The sequence below is a fragment of the Lissotriton helveticus genome, chromosome 7 (genome assembly GCF_964261635.1).
Source record: "Lissotriton helveticus chromosome 7, aLisHel1.1, whole genome shotgun sequence".
Classification (NCBI taxonomy): domain Eukaryota; kingdom Metazoa; phylum Chordata; class Amphibia; order Caudata; family Salamandridae; genus Lissotriton; species Lissotriton helveticus.
Genome location: NC_136068.1, coordinates 627,584,282 through 627,602,319, shown reverse-complemented (window position 1 = coordinate 627,602,319; position 18,038 = coordinate 627,584,282). Strand labels below are relative to the sequence as shown.

The following is an 18,038-nucleotide window of genomic DNA, read 5'->3' as shown; positions in this document are numbered from 1 at the left end:
TTCTAGGTGCGTATCCTCTACTATGCGGTTACAGTGGGAGGCTGTTGCAAAAATCTGAGCCTGCTATAAGTTGTGCATGAATTTAGCCTAAATCGTAGACTCGCTATGAGTCTACTGCAGATGAAAGTCCTATAGGTTGTGTTTGCCCCACAGCTCTATAAAGCTCAATGGCATTAGTTCCACATTGTCAGTCAGAAGGGGATTGGAGAATGCTCAGGCAAACTGCCCTGCTAAAGTCAACCAGCCCCATGTGTTTTGCACTCCTAGCACACAGAGACTTTACTGTGTCCCTGAAATGACGATGACAGTAGTAGCTATGCTCTTAATAACTCATCTTTGTGTGAGATTGGCCAGCTGCATGGGGCTCCAGACTGGTCAGTACTGCATGCTTTGGATAGTGATCCTCGAACCAGCACAACAGTTAATGGTTCTTTAAAGGTAGTATGGCAAGGTCTCAGCGCTGTGGGCAGTTCACTTCAATATCTCCTACTGTCTCATGCAGACATGACTAGGGTCTGGTATATAAATGCCACCTGCTCACACCAAAAAGAAGTAACTTGTTCTTCTGAAAGAGACCCCCGGACTCAGAGGATCAATTGTGTGCTTGGGAAGGGGTAAGCTTCTCACCCAACCCAGACTTTTTGAAAAGGTTATCTGCTCTAGAGATTCGTGAGCCAACAATAAGACCCAGTATTTTAACATGTGTTGCCTGACTAATGGATCTACAATTTAAATACAAGATCCTTTGTGAAACACAGTCTTGCTTTTATGAAAGTCCTGTGCACACGTTGGGATGAGTAATAAATAGTAGTTATTCAAGAGCAAATGGCAATTAGTATTCAATGAGACAATGTAGACTCAGGTGTATGGGTTAAAAAAATGCAATGTATTAGGCCTTCCTTTTTATGGAAGGTTGACATCAAAGAAAGAAGCTACCAGCCGACACATGTTTCGTCAGACGGGCACTAGACCCGTGACTTTTCAGGGCTGTATGTAGTTAAAAGTAAACGGTTTGTTTAGCCGGTGATAATTCCAACCCGGCGTAAAAGCGGGTGAAAAACGGGAGTGTAAATCACGTGTCGGCTGGTAGCTTCTTCCTTTGATGTCAACCTTCCATAAAAAAGAAGGCCTAATACATTGCATTTTTTGAACCCATACACCTGAGTCTACCTTGTCTCATTGAATACTAATTGCCATTTGCTCTTGAATAACCACTATTTATTACTCATCCCAACGTGTGCACAGGACTTTCATTTAAGCTATTGGGTGGGCCCTTACCACTGCTCACAGAGGTTTGGGGTCTCCTCTCACCGTTCTAATTTGACCATTCAATTTACACATACCGCTACAAGCTCAGGCAACAATCTTCCTGTATACTCCAAAACCCTCCACAGACCCCACAGTCTTGCTTTTGTAGTTGAGGACAGTCAAAAAAACAAACAAGAGAGCCATTCACTTTATCAAATCTGTTCAACTTTATCTTTTACGGAAAACAGACCGACTCGTAAGCAACACCCTCCTACCCAGCCCCAGAGGAAGGGCACTGGCTTCTTGTACCATCACTTTCTCCTGGAGCTCCACAGGTAGGGTAGGGTGTGTGGAGAGGACCCAGAATCTTCAATACCCACCACTACCCAAGACAAAAATACATTACAAGAGAACACTCCTTAGTGGGAGCTATGGGGTCCGCTGTTGAAGGAGGCAGGTGGAACTGGTAAAGCCCCTGTTTGGTAATTAATCCACAAACTGCATCACTACCACTGTATAAAACAAATCCACTACCAAGGAATCTTCAAAAGAAAAAGAGGCAGTCACAGCTGTGCCCATTATGGGTCCCTTAAAACAATGACCACCACAGTGCTTTCAGTCAAGCATGGGTCCTGCTAAGTCTTTCACAAAGCAGAGCTCTGTTGCTCAGTCACAGCAGCAAGTGCAGGGCGAGTGGCTGCTGACTTGTCAAAGATGGCTCTACTGGTTGCAATCACATTGTGCAGGGCACAGCTGCTTCCAAACAGCTGTGGCAGGGCCCTGCAGCCTTGAGACGCCTGAAGGAGAGCCCTGCTGGTTGCAGGCCCACATAGGATAGCCGTGCTAGCTGCAGACATGGAGACTCTTCGGCCTGTAGATGTGGTGGACCTTCTCGCTGCAGACATGGAGGCCCTTCTGGCTGCTGCTTCCCGCCTGCGTGTACAGTGCATGGCTCAGCTGATGTAGATGCGGTGGAAGTCGTGTGCACCGAAGGCTGCGTTGCACTTAGGGCACTTGCGCTGGCGTGTATCATAGCGAGTCTTCACGCACTCAAAGCAGAAAACGTGGAAGCACTTGGTGAGGACGGCATCCTTCTTGCGAGTATTACAGCATGGGCACGTGAGCTTGGCCTGGGAAAGTGTGATATATGAGACCACAGCAGGGCAAAAGGTACAAGAGCAAGAGATTGGAGAAGGAAAAGCGAATCAGCCAAGGGAAAGCCATAGAATGATGTAGGAATATTGAGGGGAAAGCAGGAATACAGGCAACAGAAGGAATGAAGAAAGAGAACAAATTGAAATGTAGCCGAATGGAGGGAAGGACAGGAAAATGGGAGGAAAGTGGAATATAGGGTAATGGGAGGAACGGTAGGAGTAAGAGGTGAAGCAGGAGGAGAAACCAGGGTAAGAGAAACAAGAGTACAAGGGCGGGAAGGAATTAAGTTGTTAAAGAGAAACAAAAGGAGGAGATCAAGGTAACCGAAAAGATGTAGGGGAGGTACAGAAGAATAAGAAAGAATACAAGGGAGCAACAACCAAAATGAAAATGAGGTAGGAAAAACAGAGGTGATTGGCATGAGAAAGGACAAACAGATTAGATGGTGGTGTTAATAAAGAGAAAGGGAAGAAGTGAGAAGAATATAAGGTTAGTTCTTTTGTATCCATTCAGCCCTGACAAGCTTTCTACAATAAGTAGTTATTATCAACATGAGTTTATCAGAGGAAATTATTGTATATTTTATTCTAAGCAAAACAATCTAGGGAGCATCACATGCTGTTGAAGTTTGACTTTTATCAATGGTTCATTACAGTGAGCAACTTTACCAATGACACACACTTGGAATCCTCCCACACTGCCTGGACCATCTCAGTACTATTTTGAAGCAAGCATTGGCTATGCCAGTAGGTCTGGCTTTAAATAAATGTTATATGGTAATTTGAAGCATTACAAGCAGATAGCATAGTGTGGAAAAGTAAATTTTGCCATGTTCTGTGTCCCTACGCTTCATCCATCATGTTATGTGTGCATGACCAATATGCATATGTTATTCCCCATGTCCGATTAATGACGCAATTACAGTTGTGTCCACCTCTGGTATGTCATTTTCCAGTCCTCGTGAATACTACGAATATCAGGCCTATGTAAAGTAATGTTGCCACGTTTCTCAGTGTGCACGTTATTCCATTATAAAGTCCCCGTTTCCAGGCCTCAAAAGGGCCCGGACCCTGGATTCAGCTCCTGTCTCCTGAAAGCCTCGCAGAGGAGCGATACAGCCCCCACCTGTATCCTCGACCCTTCACTTACTTCCTGCCTCGCAGTGCCCGGTGTAGCTTGGCTCTGCCTCTGAGTCTGCCAAAAGTATGTTATAGTTCCAGTTATCAGTTCAGTCCTCCTCCTCTGCATTCCTAAGCTACTGAACTGCATCAATAGTTTCCGTCATTGTCTAGCCTTCTCGTCTCCACGTTAGAGAAATACTGTATTTAATGGTCATTTAGTATTCTTCATCACGCACTACATGTAGAATAATGCATGGTCCAGTCTTAGAATCAAGTTAGCTTTTCCCCTCATGACTTCTAGTTTATATCAACATGTTCCCTAAACATTAGATACCAGATAGGGTTTAGGTACATGTCGCTCCGACCCTCCAGACTCTAGTCTCTGCTCCTAACACAGAGTTCATAGCCCCCAGCTTCTCCTAGTAACACGTCATTGCTAGTTTTCGCGCACCATTAGGTTAGAGGTCCCGGCTCCTTAGGTAGCCCCCTCCTATGTTTCCGCCCATTCATGACATATTCTGTTACGTTTGCACCACATGTCTATGTATACGCCCAGTTACACCTCTTTTTACTGTTATCTTTCGCGACTGCTACGCGTCATGCCTTTCTGCTCCACCCACTGCTACGCCTACTGCAATGTAATGCTATGTGTTCGCGCTATGTATATATGCCTGTGTTTTGTTATTGAATGTTAGCGCGCTCATCCCAGACCTAGCCCCAGCAGCTGCTGGGCCTCTTTTCCCCTGCTGGGCCCCAGTTGTCCTGCTGGGCCCTGTCATTCTGTTCCTATGCAGGTTGTCCTGATCCTGTCCTTATGCTGTAATAAACCTGCAGAAACTCCTACTACCTCGAATCTTGACTCTTATTTATTGAGCTATCTGTTATGCTATAAGTCTAGTCAAAAATAGGGTATTATTTATTTATTTACCACATAATGGCGCCCGAACAGGGACTTGCCCTTTCCCCACGCGTCGGTGAAGCCACGCCGACCCCCTGACCCTCTGCAGTCGTGACGGAACTCTTCTGCGCAGTGGCAGATATTTCTGCTCAAGTATCCCTCAGGCCCACGGAGGAGACGGAGGAGGCGGTCCAGCATCCGAACGAGACGGTGGAGGAACGCGGCGAGTCCCGACCAGAGCCCAAGCCGAGAGTCCAAGGTCCGAGGTATCCGGAGGCCCACCTGTAACTGAAGTCCGAAGTCCGAAGTTCGTCGTCCGTCGTCCAGTCCAGTCCGAGGCCTTCCGTTCCGTGCTGCCCGGTGAGTACCATTGCTGGGGTAGTATCTAGACAGGACCAATTTAAATTGACTCCTGGTCCGTGGGTTGGTGGTGCCCAGACTCACAAACGAAGTGTTCACCTAGGTGGATACGGGTCTTGATGCGTTCCTTTATGGGACCGGTATGTTCCGTACTGTTACAGCAGTGCATCCAGTAACTCTAGTCTGTTCCGTTCTCGAGAAAATCTGTTCTATTTCTGTTCTCAGTATTCCAGGTAATATTCTGTTCGAACTGTTATTTTATAATGTTCTTCATGTAATTTACTGTTGTGGTATGAGTGCGATGTGATTTCGTGTTTTTATTGTGTATTGTATTGTGTCCAGATTACAGTTCAGTCATGCCTATATTTTCCAAGTTACGTCAGTTAAAAACTAGAAAGGGTCTGTTAGAGGAAGCAGTTCCTGTCCCGCCTAGGGACAGTCCAGGTCATTTTATGTATCAGAAACATGGCATAAGCGCCATATTGTATCTAGATTTATGGGTAGAGTATACCAAACAGTTAGAAGAAAAGTATAGATGGCCCGTATCGGGTACATGGGATGCCGAATGTATCATGCGAGTAGAAGAAGCATTATGGAAAAAGAAAGCCAGACAGTCACAAAAAGATGCCATCGAGTTATGGCGTAAGGAAGCTCATAGAAGAACGGAAAAGGAAGTCAGAAAATCAGAGTTAAGTAGAGAATCCCAGGAACGAGCCCAAGAAAGAGAATTAATCGAGATAGGTGAACAAGTCAAAACCGAACAGTCAGACAGACAGAGGCATGCCCTTATTAAGGGTATGTATCCTCTCCTTGCCGAAGGTTTGCCAAAAGCGACCCCAGAGGCACCCAGTAATTTCCCGCCACCATTAATTCCGACCAAGCTACGTCACAAACCGACCGCAGCTGATATTTTTATTTCGTCCTATCTGGACGACACAGTCCCAGAATATGCAAATCCTGTTCGCGCTCCGCTAGTCCCTGTAAATCAGGCACTTCCCGCTCCTCCAGACACCGGAGTACCTGTTACGGTACCCCCGGTCCAGCCTACAGTTCCATTTCCCACTCTGCCAGGACGTAGAGCCTCAGTAGACGACTCCAGTTTAGGGGCCGCAGGAGGAGCTACTCCTCAAACCCCGCCACCACACAAGCGTTTATCGGCACTCGAATTACATGCTCAAGCATCACAGCGTACTCCTAAAAGTAATAAGTCTGTTACAGAAATCAGGCAAGCCCTTAACGAATGTGTCTATGATCCAGTTCCAGGCGAATATACTATGGTTTTATATTCCTTACGTGTAAGGAGAGTGACCGAGTATCTAGTCACCTTACCGAATATGAAAGAAGATCTAGACAGAATATATCGTTTCATCCGTACAGGGGATGATCCAGAAAGTATTGGCGAGATTATGTCTCAAAGGAAAGCCGAGATTCAGCTCATGATATTAAAGTTCCTGATAAATTGTCTAATAAGAGAACAAGATTACCCGTCTAAAGATTCCGCCGAAATGAGAATCCTGACAAGGTGGAGTGATAATATAGCCGAGGGTAAGCACAAGACCGTCGGTGCCATGGAGAGTATGTACAAGAAAATTCGTAAAGAAATAATAAGGTTACACGACCAGCGTAAAGCAGCACAAGTAAGTGAGAAAGAAAGTATCTCTGATCCTGAAGAGGAAGAGAACGAGAATCCCGCCAGAATAGCGTATGTAGGAAAATCCAGATTTCCAGATCGCCATTTACGTCTAGAACCCAAGTCTATTTTTCATCTAGCACCAGAACAAGGTTCTCTAGAACAAGTATTTCAAGCTACCGATCACATTCTGAAATCACGAATCGGTTACAGTGAATTAAGTACCATGCATGAACAAGAACTAGCCCGATCAGCAGTCCGATGGATTACTGATTCTACCACTTTTCCAGACGAAATAGTGGCACAAATGTTTCTAAAACTGCCCCCAGCCGAGCAACGACTGGTGGGAATGTATATGATCCAGCACCTCATCACTCTGTATGAGGGTCAACATTCTGATCCAGGTCCGTTACATGATATCCTGAACGAGTTACTCCAGTATAGATGGAGAGGTCTAGGTACCGATTTAATTAGTGTCATTCTAGAACAGCGCCACAAATATAGAACGTTTCTGAACCCGCATTTTGTTCATGTCTCACCCCCAGAAAGTAAACCATTCTACATAGACAGACAGAATCCGTTACGAGAAGTCCACCCAGTCCAAGGGGCGGGTGGCGTAATGCAACGAGTGTTTGTATACACTCCAATATCAAAGATGGAACTTCTTGAAATGAAGAAATTAATTCCCTGTCATGACAAAGATCCAGCAGGGTTCCATAGAGAATTAAAAGACATGCTCCGTATGGGAGAATATACTTACCCAGATATCATTAAAATGTTAAAGGTCCTGTTACCCGCAGGGGTGTATGAAAAGTTAAAGGAAAAAGAATGGGAGGTGGGAGAGAAAAAGATCGATTGGGCAGCTCTAGAAACTGAAGACAAGGCACGAGTACCAGGTACCGGTCTTGGAGATAAATGTAAAGAATTACCAGAATTACTGATTCAAGTTTTACCCAGATTATTAACAACGAGAAAAGAAGACTGGGATGCAATCTCAGCCTGTAAACAGAAACAAGATGAAGATATTAGTGATTTTTATTCTAGGTTTGAAAAATGTTTTAGTATTAATAGTGGTCTCAAGACAAGTAGTGAGTCATACCCTCATCTTTTCGTTACCAAATTAGTCGAGAATTCAAGCCCACAAATTAAAAATCGAGTTTTGAAAGTCGAAAGCACCTGGCAAGCAAATACTCCGTCCCAGATGCTCCAGATGCTCCAGTACCACCAGAATAGAATCAGAGAAGAGCAAGAACACGAGAGAAAACGTATGAAAGACACGAAAATGAAAGTGCTAGTTGCACAATCTGTTCCTCAAGACAGTCAGAAGAGGGGTCCGAATCAAGCCAGTCATCCTGCGGCTCCCGTTAAAGGGAACTGCAATTATTGTAAACAGCCAGGTCATTTTATAAACGAGTGTGCAGTTCTGAAACACAACATAGCTACTGGTAAGACTAAAGAAAGACCACGTCCGCCAAGACAAGAGCAAGTCTCACAGATTCCTCAGGCACAGAATGCACAACAGACAGTTTCAGTACCGCAGCCTATCGCTGCAACACAGCATGTTACGTCACAGATGTACCAGTATGCACAGTCCGAGTATCCAGAGTACCAGTCATATTCATGAAACAGCCTAGAGAGGGAGGTAGGCTTGCCTCTCATCGAGATACCTGTAGATCAAGAAGGTCCCTATGTTCACAGTCAAGTATTAGGGAAAGACAGAAAGTTTTTGATCGATACAGGGGCAAGTAGGACCACAATTAGTCATGCCGAAGTTCCAGGGGCTCCGCTCTCAGGCTCAAGAAATGTTTCCCTTGGATTTTCAGGAAAACCAATAGTTAACGAGATATCTAAGCCAGTCACTCTAGAGGTAGGTCCATTGTCCCGTACTACTGATCTGTTACTTACTAAGTCATGTCCAGAAAATCTGTTAGGCATTAGGACACTGAAAGAATTAGGTGCAGTTATTTGCTGTTCCCCAGAGGGAATACGTCTGTTCCTACGTGACTTTAAGGGTCACTATGTATTACGAGATTTTGATTCGAGATTGTCTAATGTTCCGCAGCACTTATGGGCGCAAGGTCCAACTGATGTAGGTTACATGCAAATCACACCCCATCGTGTGACTCTCAAGCCAGGTGTAGTGTTACCCCGAATCAGACAGTACAGATTGCCACCTGAGGCTGTAGCAGCCTTATCCAAAATTATTGACGAGCTCATGGCTCAAGGAGTAGTTGTAGGAACTGACTCCAATGTATGTAATTCTCCGATCATTCCAGTCATGAAACGTACTGATCCGAATGCACCCCCAGTATATCGATTAGTGATTGATTTACGAGAGCTTAATAAATGTATTATTCCTCAGTACCCAGTTGTCCCAGATATTTCTTCCCTGTTAACAGCCATTGATTCCGAAGCCACGTTTTTCACTGTTATCGACCTCAAGAATGCATTTTTCAGTGTTCCTATTCATCCAGACAGCCAGTTTCTTTTCGGATTTTGTTTAAATGGAAGGAGCTATATGTTTACACGCGCTCCTCAAGGTTTCACAGAAAGTCCTAGTATTTACAGTCAAGCACTCAAGAGACAACTAGACAATATTCACATGCCAACTGACACTGCCCTGCTCCAGTATGTCGATGATCTACTGATCACTGCCCGTTCTGAACGTGACTGCGAACGAGCATCCCTTACAGTTCTGTATTTTCTCGCCGAGATGGGGCACAAGGTGTCACCTTCGAAGCTTCAATTCTGTGTCCAGCAAGTGGTATACTTAGGACACTTGCTGTCCAAGAGGGGTAGGCAGTTGACACCAGACCGTATCCAGTTAATAGCGAGTCTTCCCCAGCCCAGAACCCAGAAGGAGGTACGTGCTTTTATCGGCCTTACTTCTTATTGTAGACAATGGATTCCCCAGTATGCATTTCTAGCCAAGCCACTGATACAGTTAACGACACAGGAGGCAGCCGTATCGACTGTCCTCCCTTGGACATCTGAACATACACTTAGTTTCAACGAGTTAAAGAAAGCCCTATGTCAAGCTCCAGTTCTAGCTACACCGAACTACAGTAAGCCTTTTACACTTTTCGTTACTGAACGCGAAGGTACAGCATTATCTGTTCTTACACAAGATCAAGCAGGACAATACAAGCCCTGTGCTTATTTTTCGAGCACATTAGATCCAGTCGCCCAGGCGTTGCCTGCGTGCCTCAAGTCAGTTGCAGCCACAGCACTAGCTATCAGACAAAGTGATTCCATAGTTTTAGGACATTCCCTGACAGTACAAGTCCCACATTCAGTAGAAGTTCTTTTAAACCGAACACAAACACAGCACTTGACAATTGCACGTTTAACAGGTTATGAATTGACACTGTTCCAGCCACACATAGAAATTAGACGCTGCAACGTTCTGAATCCTGCTACACTGTTACCATCAGTTAATTCAAATCCAGACCCACATGATTGTGTGGAAGTAGTTAACATTACGACAAAGCCAAGACAAGACCTGACAGACATTCCGTTACCAGATCCTGACCTGACACTTTATGTGGATGGTTCATGTATGAGAACTAGTACAGGAGAACTAGTCGCCGCGTATGCAGTGACTACTGACACTGAAGTTATTGAAACACACCGTATTGACACCCTGTCCGCTCAAGCAGCAGAGCTAGTCGCTCTGACACAAGCCTGTATACATGCCAAGAACCTGAAAGTTAATGTTTACACAGATTCACGTTACGCATTCGGAGTTGTACACGACTTCGGAGTACTCTGGCAGGAGAGAGGTTTCATGACTTCTCATGGAACCAAGATTCAGCATGGTCTCCTTATTCAAGCCCTGTTAGATGCCATACATTTACCGACATCTATTGCTATCATGAAATGCAAAGCACATACGAAAGTCACTGACATTATTTCCCAAGGTAATGATTTAGCAGACCGCACAGCCAAGCTTACAGCACAGACTCCAGACATTCCAGTTAATCAGACACGTACTCCAGATCCGATTACATGCATGACAGTTAAGGACCCTACACAAGATGTCATAGATATACAGTTACATGCTACTCCCGATGAAATCAAGAAATGGTCTGAACAAGGAGGGGTCCAGACAGATCAAGGATGGTTAACGAAGGGTAGAGCCACATGGTTTCTCCCCGATTCTATGGTTCAAGTCATTATCAATACCGCACATAGTCCAGCACATTTAGGAGAAAAAGCTATGTTAGATAGTATCCAGAACATTTGGTTCAACAAGCATTTACGAGCTGCAGCCAAGCAGAAAGTCCGTACCTGTATGATATGTTGTCAGTTTAACCCAGGTAAAAGTGTCCCGGTGGAACAAGGTGGTTTCCAGCCCCCTGACCACCCTTTTGAGGTCCTCCAGATGGATTATATTCAGATGGAGCGATGTCGAGGTTTCAAGTATGTCCTTGTAGTTGTATGCGCTTTGTCCAGGTGGACAGAAGCATATCCAGTCCCAGATTACACAGCCGCGACCACTGCCAAGCAGTTGGTTCGTGAATTTTTCCCTAGATACGGACTCCCTAGAGTCGTATATTCTGATAACGGCCAGCCATTCTCATCTGAACTCATGAAACACGTTTCCCTTTTGTTAGGGTACCAGTGGAAGTTTCATTGTGTACGCCATCCTGAAGCAGCCGGTCTCGTAGAGAGACATAATCAGACTCTGAAAATCCGCATTGCAAAAGTCTGTAAGGACAAAGGTGTGGACTGGTTAATAGCTCTGCCAGTCGCTTTGTTTTATATGCGCATGGTCGCACATTCCAGATCAGGTCTGTCCCCGTATGAGGTCGTATTCGGCCGCCCCCCTAACATGTGGGGTACTCCTAGACCCCGAAGTATTACCGATGTTTCATGTAATATGCTGACAGATTACCTAGCTTCCTTGATGTCTGCCCTCAACTCATGTCGTTCACAGGTTGCTGCCGCATTTCCAGACAATACCGAGGTGGCACCGCACGAGATCGTTCCAGGCTCCTTGGTGATGATCAGAAATTTTGACAGATCAAGTCCGCTGGAACCACGTTGGAAGGAGCCACGTCAGGTCCTCTTGACCACCCGAACTGCCGTCAAGTTGGAAGGCAGGAAGGGGTGGGTCCACCTTTCTCATGTAAAACTTTTCAATGGATTGAAATCAGTCTCCAAAAACATTTCCAAGGATTTCCAGGATTCGAAAGATTGCCAGAACATTGTTTTAAAGGACTGTCCCGCACAAGACATTATTACAACCCCTCCCTTGTTAGAGAAAACTCCGCAACAGGAGTATAAGCTCAAATTAAGGTCTAGTAAAATAAGTCAGTCAGTTTGATTGTATAAGTCCTCCCCTAGGTGAAACGGTTAGACTGTTTCTGACATGTATAAAATAGACCCCCATAGTGAGAGAGTCAGTCGAAGTTCAATCAGATGTATCGTTTTTCTGAGTTTCATATTATTCATCAGCATTTTGATTTCCTGCACCAGCTATGCGTTCTATCTGTATTGTCCAGTTCCCCATGTAAATATGTCTGCTAATGCTACAGTAGAGCACACGTTTAGTGATCTGCCTCCTCACGAATATTCATACCGCCTCGCTATGCGCAACAACACATTTATCCGTATGTTACATTATTCACACCAGACCAGCAATGCCACAAATTGTTGGGTGTGTGGTCGACTCCCCCCTTTCCAGACACCGAAGGGAGTTCTGCCACTTTTTCCTTATCCATTCTCACACAATGGTTCGTGTGGAGCATGGTCCACGTTAACGTCATCCTCAACAGATATGTCTTTTCTTAACAGTACATGTTTTCCAGACAAGCAAGGTTTCCCCCACAGAACAGGTTTAGATCTAGAAAATGAAGTATATAATTTAGGTAATTATTCGTCGAATTTCATGGTCCTGAATGTTCAGTCTGATACTACTCCAGACTTACCTGCTATTTCAGTACTACCAGTCAAAGGCGAATTATGTGTCCGTAGTTATGGTTCTGTACACATAGGTCATAGTGAATGTACTACTGTTATCAAGTATAGTGACAGTGGGAAATCTATTTTCAAAGCTTCACGTCATTCTTATTTTATTTGTGGTCAAACTGCATATGTCAGTCTGCCCCTCAATTGGGAGGGAACCTGTTACATTGCTTTCCTACTGCCACCTGTTTTTCTAGCCCCATCTGATTATCACAGAAACACACATCTAGTACACATTAGACATAGAAGGGAGTCCCCAATTGTCGATTATACTGAAACTACTCTAGAACAGTATACAGATTTCAATAAAGGTTTCTTCTTCTTCGTAGGACCTGTCCAGAATAGTAAACTGATCCGTAGGTTAACAAGAACCCTTGAAGCTGTAGTTAATGAGACTGCCTCTGCTCTAGGTAACCTAACCGAAGAACAATCTGCTATGAGATTTGTCGTTTTGCAAAATCGTCTCGTCCTTGACGTCATACTGGCCGATAGGGGCGGGGCCTGTAGAGTCATCGGATCTAGTTGCTGCATTTTCATTCCAAATAACGCGCCGTCTGTTTATTCAGCTATAACCAGACTCCATAAAATTGCCCATCTGTTACATCAAGATCCAGGCACCTGGACATGGTCCGGTTGGTTCTGGAATATAATTTCCGCATGGGGATGGAAAGTCCTGTCCTTTCTAAGTATAGCAGTAGCGATTATATTTAGCTGCTGCCTCTGTATACAATGTGGCCCTGCGATTTGCAGCATGTGTGCTACCTCTTGTATTCCTAGTCCCAAGCCCCGTTCCAAATCCCGTTCCAAGACAATTCGAGACGAGCAAATGGTACTGTATGAAATGATAGATGGTATCATGAAAATTGATGTTTCCTGATGGAAACGTAGTGACAAGGAGGGAATGTGGAAAAGTAAATTTTGCCATGTTCTGTGTCCCTACGCTTCATCCATCATATGTTATGTGTGCATGACCAATATGCATATGTTATTCCCCATGTCCGATTAATGACGCAATTACAGTTGTGTCCACCTCTGGTATGTCATTTTCCAGTCCTCGTGAATACTACGAATATCAGGCCTATGTAAAGTAATGTTGCCACGTTTCTCAGTGTGCACGTTATTCCATTATAAAGTCCCCGTTTCCAGGCCTCAAAAGGGCCCGGACCCTGGATTCAGCTCCTGTCTCCTGAAAGCCTCGCAGAGGAGCGATACAGCCCCCACCTGTATCCTCGACCCTTCACTTACTTCCTGCCTCGCAGTGCCCGGTGTAGCTTGGCTCTGCCTCTGAGTCTGCCAAAAGTATGTTATAGTTCCAGTTATCAGTTCAGTCCTCCTCCTCTGCATTCCTAAGCTACTGAACTGCATCAATAGTTTCCGTCATTGTCTAGCCTTCTCGTCTCCACGTTAGAGAAATACTGTATTTAATGGTCATTTAGTATTCTTCATCACGCACTACATGTAGAATAATGCATGGTCCAGTCTTAGAATCAAGTTAGCTTTTCCCCTCATGACTTCTAGTTTATATCAACATGTTCCCTAAACATTAGATACCAGATAGGGTTTAGGTACATGTCGCTCCGACCCTCCAGACTCTAGTCTCTGCTCCTAACACAGAGTTCATAGCCCCCAGCTTCTCCTAGTAACACGTCATTGCTAGTTTTCGCGCACCATTAGGTTAGAGGTCCCGGCTCCTTAGGTAGCCCCCTCCTATGTTTCCGCCCATTCATGACATATTCTGTTACGTTTGCACCACATGTCTATGTATACGCCCAGTTACACCTCTTTTTACTGTTATCTTTCGCGACTGCTACGCGTCATGCCTTTCTGCTCCACCCACTGCTACGCCTACTGCAATGTAATGCTATGTGTTCGCGCTATGTATATATGCCTGTGTTTTGTTATTGAATGTTAGCGCGCTCATCCCAGACCTAGCCCCAGCAGCTGCTGGGCCTCTTTTCCCCTGCTGGGCCCCAGTTGTCCTGCTGGGCCCTGTCATTCTGTTCCTATGCAGGTTGTCCTGATCCTGTCCTTATGCTGTAATAAACCTGCAGAAACTCCTACTACCTCGAATCTTGACTCTTATTTATTGAGCTATCTGTTATGCTATAAGTCTAGTCAAAAATAGGGTATTATTTATTTATTTACCACAATAGGAATGGATTTGTCTCAAGAACTGTAGAATAATATTGGTGTAGGTTAAACGGGCATTGACTGTTGCACTCTCCAGACAGACATAAAACTCCATGCAGGCTAATGACTGCCGTCCTCCCATGTGTGCTGCGGCCAGAGAAAAACATCGTAAAATAGCTAGTTAACCAAGACGTTTTAATAGCTTTACAATGTCATGTGTGCCCCTGAAAGTTATAGCTCAAGCAGCTGCATAAGGAATATGCTACTTACCAGTATGCATCTGTTCTTGGAATAGAGGGCTGCAGAGTGGTACATTTATGAATAGATCGCCATCTGGTGTTGGGCTCGGATGATTGCACTTGTTTTTCTTCTGGAGAAGTCTTTGTCGTCATCGATGACTCCTCCTCTAGGTGTTAGTGCGCATGGGCATCGGCTCCATCCTTAGATTGTTTTGCCATAGTAGGGTTAGATGGAGTAGTGTAGTATAATACATAAAGATATGCCCATGTAAATGTATCTAAATAAGACAATGTTGGGACAGACACTGGTTTCCGGGGAGGCAGGGAGGGCATGTACCACTCTGCAGCCCTCTATGCCAAGAACAGATGCATACTGGTAAGTAGCATATTCCGTTCGAGGCATATGGGCTGCAGATGGTACATTTATGAATAGATTATACAGCAGTTACCTCCCTAGCGGTGGTCACCCGTGTCTGTCACAACTGTTTGAAATAGAGTTTTTAATACAGCTTGGCCCACTCTGGCTTGTTGTGTAGCCTGCACATCAACACAGTAGTGCTTTGTAAAGGTATGTGGTGTAGACCAAGTTGCTGCTCTACATATGTCATCTAGGGGAATGTTTCCTAAGAATGCCATAGATGCTCCTAGCTTACGTGTAGAGTGAGCTCTAGGAGGAACAGTTAATGTTCTCTTTGCTTTTATGTAACATATTTGTATACATCTTACAATCCATCTAGCGATGCCTGCTTTAGAGATAGGATTGCCCTTATGTGTTGGGGAAAATGCTACAAATAGTTGTTTAGTTTTCCTGAAATTTTGTGTCCTTTCTATGTAGTACAAAATGGCCCTTTCGACATCTAGTGTATGTAGGGCCCTTTCTGCTACCGTCTGTGGCTTTGGGAAAAAGACTGGTAGTTCCACCGGTTGATTGATGTGAAATGCTGAAATTACTTTAGGCAAGAACTTTGGGTTTGTTCTAAGAACGTAAAACACACGGAAGGTACAGCAGGTCTGAAGAATACCGAGGGAGAGAAAAGAAAATAGCAAATCTCTCTTTGGGACCTAATAGTGTCCTCTTTTCATACCCAGACTACACAGTTGATCTGGAAAAAACCAAGAAAACAGAAAAAAGAGAAGATACACAAAGAGAGGAAAAGAATACCCATCAGCCCACTCATAAGTGGAATCTCGTCATCTGGGTATGTGTTGGTAAATGGTGTCCTCTAGGATCTGCCTCGGAAACAATCCATAGGACTGCCTAGTGATGGACCCAGAACATTACACCAACAAATGACAGTATATGAGCGGGAGGGGCTAAGGTTGCAGTGCTCAAAGAAAAAGAAGAAAAGGAAAAATAATCCAAGTGATTCTAAAAATACCTACAGTGATGTCATAAAACACTTTATTGGGGCTGACCATCAAAGTGGTATGGTTAAAAACAGTATGCTGATAGCATGTAAAGAATTGCTACCCACCAGTGTTGTTATTCGGTCAACATGTTTCAGCCTAAACGGCTTTCGTCAGGACCTATGGTGCTACTGCAACACTTACTTAAGTGATGTGAAGTGGAATCTACACCCGCTTTCCAAACTGAAAAGAGTGTATCTTCTCCCTTATTGTGGGGAGAGAAAACCTCACCTCACCTGGCCACTGCTCAGGGTAAAAGGAGGTCACGCACTCTCCGTCGTTGCCTCGGAGTGAAGACTGAGCCTCCCCCTCGGCTCAGTCTTCACTCCGAGGCAACGACGGAGAGTGCGTGGCCTCCTTTTACCCTGAGCAGTGGCCAGGTGAGGTGAGGTTTTCTCTCCCCACAATAAGGGAGAAGATACACTCTTTTCAGTTTGGAAAGCGGGTGTAGATTCCACTTCACATCACTTAAGTAAGTGTTGCAGTAGCACCATAGGTCCTGACGAAAGCCGTTTAGGCTGAAACATGTTGACCGAATAACAACACTGGTGGGTAGCAATTCTTTACATGCTATCAGCATACTGTTTTTAACCATACCACTTTGATGGTCAGCCCCAATAAAGTGTTTTATGACATCACTGTAGGTATTTTTAGAATCACTTGGATTATTTTTCCTTTTCTTCTTTTTCTTTGAGCACTGCAACCTTAGCCCCTCCCGCTCATATACTGTCATTTGTTGGTGTAATGTTCTGGGTCCATCACTAGGCAGTCCTATGGATTGTTTCCGAGGCAGATCCTAGAGGACACCATTTACCAACACATACCCAGATGACGAGATTCCACTTATGAGTGGGCTGATGGGTATTCTTTTCCTCTCTTTGTGTATCTTCTCTTTTTTCTGTTTTCTTGGTTTTTTCCAGATCAACTGTGTAGTCTGGGTATGAAAAGAGGACACTATTAGGTCCCAAAGAGAGATTTGCTATTTTCTTTTCTCTCCCTCGGTATTCTTCAGACCTGCTGTACCTTCCGTGTGTTTTACTGACTAGTTGGGGGACTAGGTACCAGTAGGTCTATAATAATTTCTCCCCTCGGACCCCCCCTTAACCTCCTGTTTCTCTGTTTTGTTCTAAGAACCACTTTATTCTGATGTAATTGTAGGAATGGTTCTTGTATTGTCAATGCCTGTAATTCACTTACTCTCCTGAGTGAGGTAATGGCTATAAGAAAGGCCACCTTCCATGTAAGGAATTGTATTTCACACCTATGCATAGGTTCGAAAGGTGGTCCCATTAGTCTGGTGAGTACTACGTTGAGGTTCCAGACCGGGGAAGGTGGTAATCTTGGTGGAATGACTCTCTTAAGGCCTTCCATGAAGTCTTTTATCGCTGGTACTCTAAACAGGGATATGTGCTGCCTGTTTTGTAGGTACGCTGCTATAGCTGCTAGATGTACTCTGATAGATGTGTACACGAGATTACATTGCTGTAAGTGTAGTAAGTAGCAAATAATCTCCTTTGTTGATACGTCCAGAGGGTTGATATTATTAGTGGTACAGTATATAGCAAACCTCTTCCACTTAGCTGCGTAGCATGCTCTGGTGGTGGGACGTCGCGCTTGCTTAATTATCACCATGCAATTTGGGGGTAGATCTAAGTACCCAAATTCTAGGATTTCAGGAGCCAGATCGCTAGGTTCAGTTGTGTGGGATCTGGGTGCATTATTTCTCCATGGTTCTGTGTAAGGTGCATGGGTAGAATTCTTAGCTTTTGGTGTGGCACTTGAGAGTTGCAAGAGCGTGGTGAACCACGGTTGTCGTGCCCACTTGGGTGCTACTAGTATCATGGTCATTGAGTGTTGTTGCAGCTTTCTGACCACTAATG

General features: G+C 44.6%; 1 protein-coding gene across 2 annotated transcripts in view; it reads right to left on the bottom strand.

Moving 5' to 3' along the window:
- Window positions 1-1,451: 1,451 nt before the first annotated feature.
- RNF40 (ring finger protein 40) overlaps window positions 1,452-18,038 on the bottom strand; it is a 212,162-nt gene continuing 195,575 nt past the window's right edge. For both annotated transcript variants that reach the window (XM_078652854.1, XM_078652855.1), the window contains exon 20: window positions 1,452-2,378. In XM_078652854.1, the coding sequence (XP_078508980.1) occupies window positions 2,202-2,378 (177 nt within the window). In that variant the 3' untranslated portion in view covers window positions 1,452-2,201. The remainder of the gene's footprint in view (window positions 2,379-18,038) is intronic.